Source organism: Nestor notabilis, unplaced genomic scaffold, assembly GCF_000696875.1.
Source record: "Nestor notabilis isolate BGI_N333 unplaced genomic scaffold, ASM69687v1 scaffold116, whole genome shotgun sequence".
In the NCBI taxonomy this organism is placed as follows: domain Eukaryota; kingdom Metazoa; phylum Chordata; class Aves; order Psittaciformes; family Psittacidae; genus Nestor; species Nestor notabilis.
In genome coordinates, this window is record NW_009933064.1 from 69,378 (window position 1) to 84,168 (window position 14,791).

Here is a 14,791-nt window from a genome sequence, read left to right on the forward strand (position 1 = left end):
CTATTAGTATATTTTGTTAGGGCAGTGGGAGCATCACATCGACCTTCTCCTTTCTTCCTCTGCCCCCTACTGAAGCTTTCTGTTCTGACTGATTAAGGATGCTGATACATTTCATCCTTTCCTTGTCTTCAAATGGTAGAGGGTTTGCAGGGGCAAAAATAAAGGGTTTTTGAGCTTTGTATATAATTTCTTTGGCAAAAGATGGTGTTTTCTTCAAGTGAATCTCTTTTTTCCAAAGAAACTGTTTCCAGTTTTTATCAGTAACAAGATGTCATTAAGTTTAGTCTTGTTTTTTCACAGTTAAATAAACCCATACACAGTATGTATTTCTGAAACATGAAGGCATGACAAAATAGCTTGTGATTTACACGCAGATGAGGAACAAAACAACCTTCAGGCATAACATCATAAAATTCCTATTTGCAACCTCTGAAGACACATCCCAGAAAGGTATGGCAATAAATAGGCGTACATAACCCTGGCGGCTGTGGGTAGGTGATGAAAGCTCTAATATGGCAAACTAGATTACAAAAAACCCCTCCAGAGGTTCAGGAAGGAGAATTCATCAATGCCAAATTAAGAACTTTCACATATTTCTTGAAAGATAGAACCTCATTATCCTCCTGATTTACGGAGCAACGTAATGACTATAGACAGCATTGTCTAAAGACAACAATGAGCACTGCTATATCTCAGTAATAATTAGAGTCACATGAAATCTTCCAGGTTTTCTCTTTATTGTTCTCTGATGATTTGTAATATAGGAGAGAAATACATTGCACATGGCAATCTAAAATGTGATGAAAATACGTGGTCCAAGTTGCTCCCGTATTTAAAATTCTGACGGCGATGCTGCCCACCAACAAAATAATAGTCATTTGTGGCAGGAATTATAAACCCTAAACTACAGCACAAAGCATTGTTCACCAAATTACTCATTCCATATCCACAATTACAGCCCGTTTGTTTCCTTATGCTGATAACAAAAGATACATTTTAAGATCGGCGCTGTGCTCCTCTTCCTTTAATAAATAAAGTGAGCTTTTCAAGTGCTGCAAAATGGTGCAGATAAAAATCAAAACATTTCTACAGTTCAAGATTCAATCAAAGACTTGCCATGAATGGTGTGATATTAAAGTTTAAAAAAAATAATCAATTTAGTGTGTATTTTTGAACACGGTTTGTCACAAATAGCATTCCCGATAGATAAGAATGATTATATGGTAAAAGAGCGTAATTTATATATCTCAAGCACTATGCTTTTGTCACTGCCATCGTTAAGGAATTTGACACGTTTGCAGGAGAACAATATATGTCAACTGAAATATATACCAATTAGCCATAAATGGGACACTGAAATGAATGATGCATGTGCATGCTATACTTACAAGTAATAACATGTGGTTTAAAGTCGCTTGCGTTTTCAAACAAGAATTCTTTTTATGTTGTCATTTAAAAAATCTAATATTTCAAAAGGTCAGGAATAAATAGCACCATTAGCATTAAAAGCTAGCTAAAGGGAAAGTAATTTGTTGTTCATTTAACATTGCATTTTATGTAATAGCTTTGTAAAGTGTTCGGGGAGGTGGGGGGGAGAGATTTTTACTTTGCTAAAACAAGATGACGGCAGCTCCAGTTCATTATTAAAAGGAGATTTTTTATTATGCTATTGTCAACTTTAACATGTAGATTCTGTTAGGTGTTTGTTAAAATTACATGGGCTGCCGAAGTGGCTATGGCAAAGGATAATGCAGAGAATATCATGGCTGTCAAAACAATTGTGTAGGCAAGAATCTGCTTATACTAAAGTAAAGGAACAAAAGACAAAGGAGAAACTCTGCTGCAGTGTTACGAAGTTAATAACCCTGTTGAGGTTTCCTCAGCAGGAGGTACTGAGATCAGGAAGCCAAATTCTAGAGGAGACAGTCGAGGCAGAAGGAAGGAGGCAATGTCAAAGGGACACAGAGTACAAGGAAACCCATCACATGCCAGCTCCTGTGCCTGCGGTTATGTGTCCTCTGAGTCAACCTGTAATTGTTTGTCTTCCTGGAGTGGGGATGTGGGTTCCTCCTTGGGCTGGATGCCATGAATGAAGGGTGAAAGCACGTAGAGTCCTGTGGCTGGATCCTCTACCTCCTATGGGCAGCTGCAGGGAGCTGAGAAAGGCTTTGTAGGAGCAGCCCAAAACTGGACTTACTGCAGCCTGATGCAGGACAAACAATTTACATCCTCAAAGCTTATCAAGCCTTACTGTCTTATTCTACCCTATAAGGCTGACCACAGATGAGAAAAACTGGAGCCAGAAGAAGTGTTAGCTTGTACCCTTCATGGACAGTGAAGGCTGGGAAGAAAACACACAAAGAGAACTTCTCTGCCGTGCTCTTGCTGCTGCCACAGGGAGCTGCACAGGGAGGGAAGCAATGTAATGAGGGAAAGCCACAAGTAGCATCTTCAGGCTGAAAACCATCTTGTTTTCCCTCTTGAGAAGCTGGACAAGAAATTGGCTTAGCTTTTAATACCCCAGACATCTATGACAGCATAGCAAGGGTTGTCTCCTTTACTAATTCATATGTTTATTCCTTATTAGCCTCCCTTGGGCAAGGTTTCAAGGGGCTCAGAAAAAAGTGATTCTCCAGATCAAACTGTGGTTCATACTGTGCTCAGTTGGGTAGTGCCTTTTAAGCTGGGCAAGAAGCATAAGTGCAATTTAGAAGGTTTTTAAAGTTAAAAGCAAGCCTGCACATCTCTGACAAACTGAAATCACTGGGGGATGTTCTCTTCAGCTGGGTTAAAGCAAGGAAGAGTTTAGTAGAAGAGACCCTCAGTGACATGAGTTAGTGGTGGTCTTGTCAGTCCTTGTGGTAATGGTTGGACTTGATGATCCTAAACGTCTTTTCCAATCTAGCTGATTCTATTCAAGCTCTGACCATGCCCACAGGCTGCCAATCTTTAGTGCTGATGGTTCTTTTTCTACTCTTCACAGCCCATTCTCCCTCCCATCACCGTGCACCAGCTGGCAGAAGCACTGAGTTAATTAAACTGCTTTCTCTTTTGTATTAGAAGAGTAGCACTTCCCCACGGGATAAATAGGTTTCAATCTCCTTCACTGCAAGCGGAATCTGAAGGCTGATGTGCTTCAGGAGAAGATGTTCTGGGAAGGAAAAGTCACACGGAGAGGCAGAAAGAGCAGAGTAACCCCAGTCTGGGGAACCTCAAGAGAAACTGCTGGAGAGAAAAGGTCCCAAGGAGCAGAAGATGTCCAGGCTCCTGTAGTTTTGTGGGGGTTTCGGTGAGGATGGTGTTCCTCTTCTCCAGCAGCAGCCTGAGGGAGCCAAGACAGGATTATGTGGGGAAATGAAATTAATTCAGCTGAATGTGTTTCACAAAGAGCAGGGAAAGCAGCAGCTCCCTCATTGCATTACCTATTTTGACCACATCACCTGACAATTTTGTTCAGGGCTGAGGGCCAGCACAGGGGATTTCAGGGTAGTTTGGTGATTATTCTGGTTATAAGCATTTTAGGGAAACTTCACTAACATTTGAATTTTTCTGTGCAGCTTTCTCAAATTCATTCTGTCCAGATTACACGGTACAAGCTTAGTTCAGCATGAACACACCAAACACGTTACCAGTTCCCCATCATGTTCACTTTCCATCTCTCACAGGTAATTAAAATTAATTTCTGCCCTTATTTGTAACCACTTGCTCTCCTGTCTCTGTTTCAACTTTATCTGATGCTAATTCTGGGCTTAGCCTTCAGTTTGATTAGGAGCATCAGCTTCCTTAATCCTCTCCTAGCCACAGGCAGGTCTGCTTCCTCTTGGTACTGCCCAGGAGCTACTATCCACATTCTGTTACTTGCCCCCTTCCCTACCCAGTCTGAAATTAGTTTGAAACCAGCTGAAATCAGGGGAATTTTTTCAACAGGCTTTGGCTTATTCACTCCCAAAACTACTCTAAATACTCTGTCTAGAGAGAGAGAGATCCACAGACTTAACCCCCACCACCCAAACCAGGAAAACACCCCAACGCACACCACCAGGACTATAAGAGCAATGACCGCAGACACCAGAGTTTCATACATGCTAGCTTTTATTGGTATCAAGGTTTGGGGCATTCATATGGGCTATTAGCAAGCAGTAAGAGTCAGCAGAACATCCTCTCTCACTGTGTTGCTACTACAGAAATGGTATCTGAAATAAAAAAATACAATATAAGCACCTTGAGTTGTTGAAATAATACAAATTGATTTGGTTTTAGACAACCTGGTTTGTCATTTGACACAACAGGACACAAACTTTGAGCTCTGAGTTTGAAATACTACTGCTGGGGGAAGCATTGATGGACTGTATTCATTCTGGTTCACTTCCTGCCTTCCTTTAGTTTTACACTTTCTTTTTCTTGCAGGCTTTTTGCTACCATCACTGTGTAGATGGTCACAACTACTTATGCAAAAGCCATGAGCCAATGGAAGAGTGAGTGCCTATCTGCAGGATATGCTTCATCAGCAACGTGCTTTGGTGAATGGGAACTACAGCTGGTCTTAGGACCTCTGCTTAAAGGTGATGCTGCTGGGCTGTAATCATTTAGGTTTGCCTGAAACTTATCCATCTCCCATGTTGCCTTTTAAGTGATAGCATTTTAACTATGAATTTATATATGGTTTTAAAACATACTCTGCCTTCTCTTCTACACACCCAATCATGCAGTGGATAAAATAACTGATCAAGCAAATGAGGGAGTTTGTTTTAAAAAGTCCAGGAAGAGTAAAATTGGATCAGTAAATTATACTTCTATAATCTGAACATCTCAGCCTGTTCCACAAAGTCTAGGGAAATAAGCTTTAGCCTTTTTCCCTTAACTTTATGTAGCCTTTTAAGTACAGCTGCCAGGTATTAGTCTTGTTCATTGGAAGGGTAGGCTTATTATCATGATCCTCTTCTGTCAATCATGATCTCAAGAACCATCAATATCAATGGAAAACATCTGCTGGGTCCAGCTGGCTGTGAATCAGACATTCTAACACAAGCTCAGACACAGATAACCTGTCCCCACTGACAGTAGGAGCTTGGAAAGAATGATGCTGATAACCCCACATGTGAGTTTGTCTCCTATCTTCCCAAGTAACTCTCAAGATTTTCACAATGGATATACTTACTCTTTCCTGTCTTCTCCAGACTGCACAACAACAGTTGCAGCTCCTATTGTAGGCAGAGTTGGGTTTACCGCATTGTTGTTCCAGAGGAATTTAACTTTTGTAACTGTTCCAACATTAACTTCTGCATCAATGTAGCTTGTGTAAGTATTGTCTGGTTTGAGGGTTCCCCTGTGAAAAAGAACATTTTATGGATGTGAGGCACGTCGGGATTTAGTATTAGTCACTAGGCCTGTCAACTGAGTGGCTGTGACAGAAAGTGAGTAGAGAGTTAGCAGAGAAACATTATTTAGCTTATAATATGGTAACAACATTATTGCCAATTTCCAACATAATTTATCCCAAATCAGTGTTTGTCAGAAGAAGCAAAGGCAGGCAGACATGAGATGCTGCAGTCATACCTCCCAGTGAAGACTCAGTTACAGGGTGATTGATCCCTGTGGAAAAGGTAGAGCTTGCTCTAGAGCTAGAGTGTGCCAGAGTGCGTTCAATATTGGCAGACTTGTCTCATGTGGATGGATCTCACATGGATGCCTGCAAACTGGGACCAGGTCACAGCAAACACATGATTCACTGTAAGCAGGTAAAGTTATGAGCAACAAAAAGTAGATTTTCATGTAGGTAACTCATGAGGTAACTTTAGCAGCTGTGGTGGCAACATTTTACAAGCCTGTGAAAGGCAGAAAGATCACTACTCTGCTAGCATAGGTCCAACAAAACCTTCCTGGGGCAGCAAACAAGTGACACTGAATTCTAAGTATAAAATCCTGCCTTCTAACTTCTTCCCTTCAAATCACCAGAGTGAGTGAACTGCCACTGCCTTTCCACGAGGTTAGAATTTGATCTCTAAAGTAAGACCAACGTAAACGGAAATATAAATTAAAAATATGAATTAAAAGTTCTAGAAGATAAGTTTCTATCTAATTTTTAACTTACTTGGCGACCTGGTGCTGCTTTGTGTTCCCACCACTTCCATACAGGGCAATATTTACATATCCGGTCACCTTATGCTTTCCAGAGAGGGTCACGGTTACTTTGTACCTCCAAACTGCATAGAAGAAATACAGTAAGTTCTATCTCACCCAGGGAGAGACAGTTTCCAAACTATGAAGTATTGGCATGAACAGCTATTGCCCTGCTGCGAGGTCTGTTCATCTGTTACAATTAACTGTAAAACAGGGCAATAAAAAGGTTTGTTTCCAAGGAGCAGGTAGCAACGGAAGCAATGGAAACTCACGAGGAAAGTCCTTGGCTTCTCCAGTGTTCAGGTAAAGTTTCACAAAGTCGTTGCTAGTTTTCCCTTTGAACTTATCTGCATAGTGACCCATATTCGGGCATCCCTCTGCTGGGCACGGGAAGCAGAGTCCCTAGTGAAAACAAATACATCCATTAATAAAGTCATCCATCCAGCTAAGGACTTATTTTTAACATACCCACTTAGCTGGCCCTGTATCACAGCAACATCTACTCCTCTTACAGATCCACTCTGATTGTAAGCCAGCAGAAGTAAATTGGATTTCAGATGTACAAATAAGAGCCACTATTTTTGATACAGTCCATCCTGATGCTTTGAGAAATACTTACTGATTCAAAAACATCATATGAAGCACAAGAATACCCCAGAAATCCGTCCTGGTAGATAATACTGTCAGAGTAATACTTGTAACTCCTCAGGTGATTGCAAGCTACGAAGTCCCGACTTCCTGCGAAAAGATGTTCCCAGGTTAAACATTTGTTCCATTACCATTTGGGGAAAGATACTGGCACGACCCTTGCCATGTCACTGGGATGCATCGTTCCTCCTCAAAAGCTTCATCACGATTCTTGCAGTATCAAACGTAAGGTTTGAAGCTCGCTTTTGCAAGGAACTGATGCTCTAAGGAATGTCACTGACTCAACAGGTATAAAATGCAAACTTGAAATGCTTTGTGGAGACTGACTGTGCAGCTCGGCTTAGCCCCTGCCCTCCCCTTCACCCTCCCAAACATGTATTCAAGCAATCTGACTGGGTTGCACAATAGAAACGAGAACCACAAGAAGCAGAGATTTTGTAGGCACCAGTGGCATTACCATAACAAAAGAAAACCAAATGAAAAGTATTTAAGAGTGAACTTCCTAGGGCAGTGCTGATTTACTCTAGCTGAGGACTTCAAAACAAAATTATTATTATTTGGGGGATGCTTAAAGAAGGGAGCCTCTAAAAATTAAAGTAGTAAATATATTAATTTCCTTTCTGCTGCCATTATTTGCCTGACTTTAGGTTAAAAAGAAGATCATATACAACATGCTTATTTCTTTGTGCTTTAATTCCCCATTATTGATAACAAGTTTACTGTGTAAAGAAAAACAGAAAGAAAAAGTAGTGCCTCCAACTGCACTGAATAAAACCTGAAGGAAAAGTCTGGTTATCACAAATAAGTTCATGGATTCCCGGAGTTGAAGGTGTTTGCAGTAATGTAAGAAAGAGCTCAGATAATATACTGAAAAATCTCTACAGCAGAACTCTTGTTCTCTTTGTTTTGTTGGTTATTTTTAATGTTATGTGCAGTTTAACTTTCTAAAGGCACATAAACATTTTCTAGTCCTTAGAGCTGTTATTAGAACCATGTAAACCAACAAAGAACTCTATTTGAGAAGCTACATGCCAATCTTTTTTTAGCTGACTATAAATAGACACAATGACATTGTTTTAACGCAAGGGCCAGATTGTAAGGGTCATAAAAAGCTAATTAATCTATCTCAGAAGGGCTGCAGCTGAAGGTAGCCCATCAGGAGTAGCTGAGAGCATCATTGTCCTGCTCCACCCAGTACTGCTGCTGGGCAACCACGTAGAAACAAAGTGAAGTATATTGTTATAGACCCTTTAAACTTGTTGGCACAGTTTCAGTAACTTGCTTCTGCTGTTAGGTACTTTAGAGGAGGCAGATTTTCCAGAGGCAAAACCCTTTGTCTTGTTTATTTTTTAATGATCTCTGGAAAATAGTGTGGTTTAAGCATATGAACAGTTACACTGCACTCTGCAGCTCCCATTGCCGCTGGGCACACCAAAAGCTAATGCAACACACCTGAATTAAGGAAAGTTAAGTCCTTACATTGTGAGGGGTAACCTATCCCTGAGTTTGTAATGTAACCAACACTTACCTTCCCAGATGCCATCGAGGTCTACGATCTGTGAAATGGCGTTCTTTGAACATCCAGGCATTTCCACTCCTCCGTTGGGATAGAAGTCAAGATGGCCAATAGCTGGGCTCATGCCAAAACCTGGAGCAATTAAATTAAGGGTAAGCATCTTTTAAATTAATACAGTTTCATACCCATAGTTGAAGTTTGTTGGTGCTTGGTATTTTAGGACGTGAGCTGTTAGTGACCAGTTCTGTGTCTATGGCACAGCATAAGTGAGTCTTGATGAACGATGAGGATATTGAAGTGCCACATAGCAGAAATAATTATTATTTATAATAAATATTACAGTACTGCTGAACACTCACCTAAGTAGGGGATTGTGGGAGCTGTATCTGTGTGGATAACATCGACAAACTCGGCATCAGTTTTATCCAGTCTGACTTCAATGGGAGTCCCTTGGAAGTAAGGCTGAGCAGGGTCCAGTCCTGAAAGGAAAAGACTTGTTATGTATAGATAAAGAGATACAGGTGCACTGTTTTATAGAACGCTATGCCTGTGTATAATGAATTATCACATATAGAGTTGTCTGTGGTTCCTTACATTTAAGTGGTATAGGGGTTAATAAAACAATGTTGTCTGCTCTCTCTTACCAAGTGGCTTTTCTCATAGGAAACAGAAAGGGTTACCTGTGTGAAGCCTATTAAATTGTACTGATTTACATCAATACTGAATTCCAGCACTTAGAAAGAGCAAGGATTGGTTTGAAGGTTTTACAACACTTGAAATGTTATCTTTACTTTGTGAGGCTGCTGGAATATCTTTTTTTATAAATGCATCAATAATGCAATAAATATGTCTATTTGATTGTTATTTGCTTATTTAAACAGTCAGTTAAACAACTTAAGAGAGATGAGGGCTGTCCCTTGAAGGGAATTTTTGCTGCCAAGAAAATACACTAAATCTCTGTAGCAACTATTAAGTAAAGAATTCATACTTTAGATATTTTGCTGGGGGGAGAGGGGGATGGATAATTACTACTACTCTACTAGGTGAAAATTTATGTAGACATAGCAAAGCAAGGTGATAATGGGGGATGTTATCAGGACGGTTAAGGTTAGCCTACTGCATCTGAAACATCAGGTTAAATCCATCCTTTTCTGGAAAATGATATTTGTTAGCAGTACAAAATAACTAACTGCTCACTCTTGTGCTGCTTATAACATGCTTTGGAGGGACCTGGGTGGTGTTTATCAGCTGTGCTGCTATACAACAGGCCAAAGCAAGCTCTGTAGAGATTGCCACAAGTATTAATGCATAGCAGCAAGTCAGCTGATGTGCTGCAGGAGCCTTCTGGCTCTGTTAGCTGTATGAAGCCTTTCCTTTGCTGTGTAAACATATGCAAGCAAAATAATCATCACACTGACTGCTTTCCAACCCTTACCAGGGCACCACTCCTCAGTGTACTGTGAGAAGAGACTAAGTTCTAGAATGTCCAAATTACCCTTTACTAAACTACAGCCCACTGTCAGATACTATAGTAAGAGAAAATGAACAGCAACATTTCATTTAAGCAATGGTGCCTTTAGTATGGGCTGTGATTTAAGTCACTGACTTACCAGTAATTCTTCCAATTCCTGGATGCCTCTTGCCAGCTTCACCTGCCACATGTGCTCCAAGGCTGTGACCAATAATGTGAACATTGGCTGGAGAGTACCCGTATTTGTCCTGAGAAAATAGAATATAAAAGATTACTACCTCTGTTTTAATCAGCAACATGGAACAGTAAAAAGGGGCTGAAAAACTGCTTTCAATGTGACTATAGACTCGGGAACTACAGGATTTCAGCATCTGTCTGTCAGTTCAGGTACTTATGTCCAACACGTTGCTTTTTCAAAACCCTTTATTCAGATTCTGCTCTCATTTGGAGGCTGATAAAACTCTGGACAACTCTGTTAGTCCTGAGAGGCTCTGTATTTGTTTTACATCCTAGACCCATTAGGATTGATAGGGTGCTCATCTGGCTTGGAAGATTCAGCCGGGCAGGCACCCTTAGTTAGACCTGGCAGATCAGGCACTACATGCAGATGGAGGAGGACATGAGAGAAGAGATGCCTTCAGCCTTTTGGGAAAGTAATTCAGTGGCTCCAATGTAGATATATCAAGTGAGACCTGGATCAGAGCCCTCCTCAACCTTGCATACTCTCCACTGAAGTAATTTGTAGTTCTTTTATGGGACGTATGTTGAAACCGCTTTGATTAAAAGAAGGCAACAGACTAAGCATTGTTTCTTGTTTGAAGCTGGCTGAAAAAGGAGTTATGTGCACAGTGCCTAAATCTCCAGAAGGTGCCACAAGGACTTCTTCCTGAGCTGGAAGAGCAGGTGGATCCTGTTCGTTGCTCATGGAGAGCAGTGTCCTCCAGCCAGTTTGGTTGGTTTTGTCTCCCTGAAAAGGCAGTTTGCTGTGTCTGTTACCTCTGCGTGTTCAAAATTACCCAGCACTTAACATCTATGGAAGAACTGTCTGGCTGTACCAGGGGGATATCTTGTAGAGCTTCATATCCCTAAGTTGGCTAACCCTGCTGTTACTACAGAGTTCTCTAATTTTAGAAAGAGAGGTTTTGGCACAATTCCTGAAATGATTGCTGAGTAGCAGAAAATGTTCGGATTCATAAAAGTTCCTCAATCATATTTCTTTCCAATCAGCATTATCTGTAGATTTATAATCATGAGTTTCTTACCACAAGAGTCTTGACAAAGTAAGCTATTTCAGCGCCCACCACACGGACGTTGTTTGATGCCTGGGTGTACTGACATCTTGAGCCTTTCTTCCAGTCGATGCAGATGCAGTTCACATCTTCCACGGTGAGCAGCCTCTGTTTTGTAAAACAAAAGTGAAAAACAAAGATCCCCACAGTAAATACAGCCTGGAATTGATTCATGTTGCTCATAACAGCTCAACTCTCAAATGTTGCGTGATTTTGTATGAGAACGTTTTAAGAACTAATACCTTAGCATATATACATGGTTATGCCTGCTCACAGGCATATGTGTGCTCATACCACACTGAAAGAAGGTGGTATGCTGCAGTAATGACCACACCATCATTTCAAATACCCACAGCAGTACTTTTTTGCAGCAGGGAAAGCAATGTGAATACAATAATAACACTTTCAATTTTTAATGTTAATCAAACTAAATTAACACTAAAAATGAGAAATGAGCTAATCAGGTACTGATTCACTGAACTGATTTAAAAGTAATTCAATTAGAACTTGCATTTTTTTTTTTATGATAAAAAAATGAGCTTTTTTCAGATACAGATTTGTAAGAGTGGGTTTTTTTATAAGAGGGTGTATAAATTGCTGGTGTTGCTGAGTATTCATTTCAGATTCATGGCTATATTTGGGGATATATGCATACAGGTAGATACCTTATTGTCTGCCATAGAATCTGAAGCTTTGCTTTTCTCCTCTGAGCTGGATTGTTTGGCTAAATGTATTTTGCTTTAGCAGCTTTGGCATATTCATTCTTTGCTTTATGTTCAGACATCATAAAGCATCCAAACCAGCTTACAAATGGCAAAGGACAAAAAGGGAAATAGAAATGTCTATGGCTATGTTAGAAGTGGTAAAAATAAATGTGCAGATACGGTTATTACTTTAACAGGAAGGAAAGTAAATAACAAGTACACATAAGAGGGCTGATGTATTCACAATCCCATTTGCTCCACTCTTTCCTGAAAAGATTCAGAGATCATATTTTTAATAAACTTGGAGTGTTGTGATAAAACAGAGGCCACCATAACAGAGAGAGAGTGTAAAGATTTATCCCGTGCATCTTACTACATCCTCGTGGAAATTGATCAGAAAGATTTAAGGGGCTAGCTGGAGCAAACCGTGAGCTATCTGGTTGACTGTGATGTTCTAGAAAAGATCTATTTTAAGAGTGGAAATGGGAGACTGAGAATGGGAAAAACATCAATCTGCTGCTGCTGTTTTGAAGAAGTTAACTAACAAATCCAACGATCACACCTCAATGTTCTCAAAGTGATAATCAACAGAGATTCTGTTTTTCAATGAGAAACAGTCAAATTTATCTTCTTTGACCTAGTGCCAAAGAGAAGCAGGTAACAGGGGTGCCATAGATGTGAAATACATTTTAGTGCATTTTCACATTGTTTCTCATAGTGTTCTTATAAATAAAATAGGAATATAGAATTTAAAAAAAAAAGCTGTAGTTGTGTGACTATTTAGTTGAAAACTAAATCAAGTGGTGTTCTGTGCTGCATGACTAGTACCTTTCACTAGCTGGTTATAGAAAGCACGTTCATACGATTTGAGAAGACCACAAGTAAACATCTTGTTGAGAAGACCACAAGAAGTGCAGCTTGGCATGGAGACAGGATTAAGAAAAAACTTGGGGAAGTAGCATAGAAATCAATAAAGCAGAGAGCTTTCCCTCAAGGTGTGGATATACATATTTTAGATGCTATCAATTTGAAAATGTGGCCTCTTTTGCTGCCCTTATTACTATAAGTACCATGAAAGAAATGTATTAGAAATAGAAAAAACAGACACTTTATAGGAACATGGTTATAAATGCAAATTAAGGAACTTTATGGTACCTACATTGCACATGTCTGACAGCCAGTTTTCTTCTCCAGTATCTATGAATCCGTGGACAATGAATCTGGTTAACCTGCTTGTTTTAAAGTTGGAGTAGTCAATGGAGGAATCAACTGCAGAGATGTCCTGTTGTAGATATTAAATTAACAAACATTTAAATCTGCTTTCTGTAAATAGTTTATCAAAATTGCATAGACCTGGACTATGCTTATGTGTACAGGTGTTTAAAAGTTATCCAATGTTAAGCTCATTTGTAAGCATTGACATGACTATAGCTTAAGGTCTGTGTCTTCATTCAAAGCAAGCTTTGACATGTATCTTACAGCAGCCAAGACTTTACTTTTAATGTGCCATCTTTTTATGTGTGGAAAAGAACTACCCAACAACTAAAAAATGCAGTTTCCCACCACTTCCCAGTGACCTTACAGAAAACATGGGCTATGGTGCTCTGTGAGGGCTGGAGAAGCATGAGAGTTCTGCTCCAGACCCTGCTATGGAGCTGGAAAAGGCTGTCTCTTGAATAAAATGAAGGTTGGGCCATTTCCAGCACTTCCCAGGAGCACAGCTGGGGTCGGTATTTAATTACTCCTTTTTGCATGTGATTTATTAATGTTTAAACCGCAATAGTTCTTACTTGATAGCTATCAGGATTTTCTCTTGTGTACAGGAGGAAGCGAGCGTCTATCTTGTCTGGACTCCAGGGTAACTTACTGATTGGTCTTTCTGTAGTTCTAGACCATGGCTTATCATCTGAGAAACATCCCAGCCTATCATAGCAAACTTCTGAACCTGTAGCACACAGATCAGATCAGTAACATATGAATGAGCAAAGAAGTGGAGCGGGTTAGTTAGGACTCATAGCATCTCTTCTCTGGAGGTCTCTCAGTTTCTTGAAAATCCTATGGTTTACAGAGAGCAAAGACCAGTAATTGCCCTCTCTCAGACCTTCAAATGCTAGTTTATCCCAAGGAAAGAAGCCACACTATTGCTCAACAACAAATCATTCAGTGGAGTTCCTCCATGTACCATACTTTGGGTATCTTTCCCCAGCTGTTGTTTTGCCTAAGGCAGAGACAGCTGATGAGTTTCTCCTAATAAGAAGCCAAAATACTGCAAACAATCAGCAATATCTTGATAGTGTGCTGAACAGCTGACTGCACACTACATGAGAAGTTTTATACTATACAAGCCAGTGGCTTCTGCGGAATATAAAGCTATACATCACTAGACTTCCTCCACCCACTGTCCTCAGCTTTTTCTCCATTTCCATTACTAAGAGTACAAAAACCAACTTCCTAGGCTTGGTAGAGCAATAGCTTTGCTCTGAGATAGAAAACACCAGCATCTCTCGCATGCTCCTCGGGTGGGATTTCCAGTGTGCAGAAAAGGAAATACAACACTCACACACACGCATGTCACCATTCTTGCATAGGAAAGTGCTCCATGTAACCCCAATTGGTAAGTTTTAAGGCTCCACAGTGTAGAATAATATCCCACAAAATACAGCAGCATAGAAAGGCTATAGAAATAACAATCCCATATGCTTACCTTCTGCTGCACAGAGCAGGCATAGTGCAAGTATCCAAATTCCAAGCATCTAGAACAGCAAAAGAAGAAGCAGCTAGTATCTGCTAACCCCCCTGATTAGGAAGTGCACTTAGGTCTCTGGTGCTGGATTTTGTCAAGGGTTCTGTGTCTGTCTTCTCTACAACATGTGTCTATAACTGCCACGTATGAGCATTATGTTTGCTTGCTCTGCTAGAGATTGTGAGGCTCCTAAATCTACCAAAGCATAGCTTAAATCTAGAGTGACTTTTGATCAATAAAGCTACTCTTCCCATCGAAAATATAGCAGCTACCTTAAAGCTATCAGAAGGATGCCTATGT

The 14,791-nt window shown here is 40.2% G+C and overlaps 1 protein-coding gene across 1 annotated transcript; it reads right to left on the reverse strand.

Moving 5' to 3' along the window:
* Positions 1-4,129: 4,129 nt before the first annotated feature.
* On the reverse strand, positions 4,130-14,501 carry LOC104407392 (pancreatic triacylglycerol lipase-like). The gene is made up of 12 exons (XM_010016672.1): positions 14,453-14,501; positions 13,539-13,693; positions 12,908-13,030; positions 11,018-11,152; positions 9,895-10,003; positions 8,644-8,763; positions 8,297-8,416; positions 6,740-6,858; positions 6,393-6,522; positions 6,092-6,203; positions 5,159-5,326; positions 4,130-4,193 (listed from the first exon to the last, which is right to left on the reverse strand). Exons 1-12 carry the CDS (start codon positions 14,499-14,501, stop codon positions 4,130-4,132), a joined length of 1,404 nt encoding a protein of 467 aa, XP_010014974.1.
* Positions 14,502-14,791: the final 290 nt, after the last annotated feature.

Excerpts from the sequence above, each read along its gene's own strand:
- LOC104407392 (XM_010016672.1), bottom strand. The coding sequence starts at position 14,501 with ATGCTTGGAATTTGGATACTTGCACTATGCCTGCTCTGTGCAGCAGAA. Across the intron at positions 10,004-11,017 it reads ACTTTGTCAAGACTCTTGTG|GACAAATACGGGTACTCTCC; the intron begins GTAAGAAACTCA and ends CTATTTTCTCAG. Across the intron at positions 6,204-6,392 it reads AGAAGCCAAGGACTTTCCTC|TTTGGAGGTACAAAGTAACC; the intron begins GTGAGTTTCCAT and ends TCTTCTATGCAG.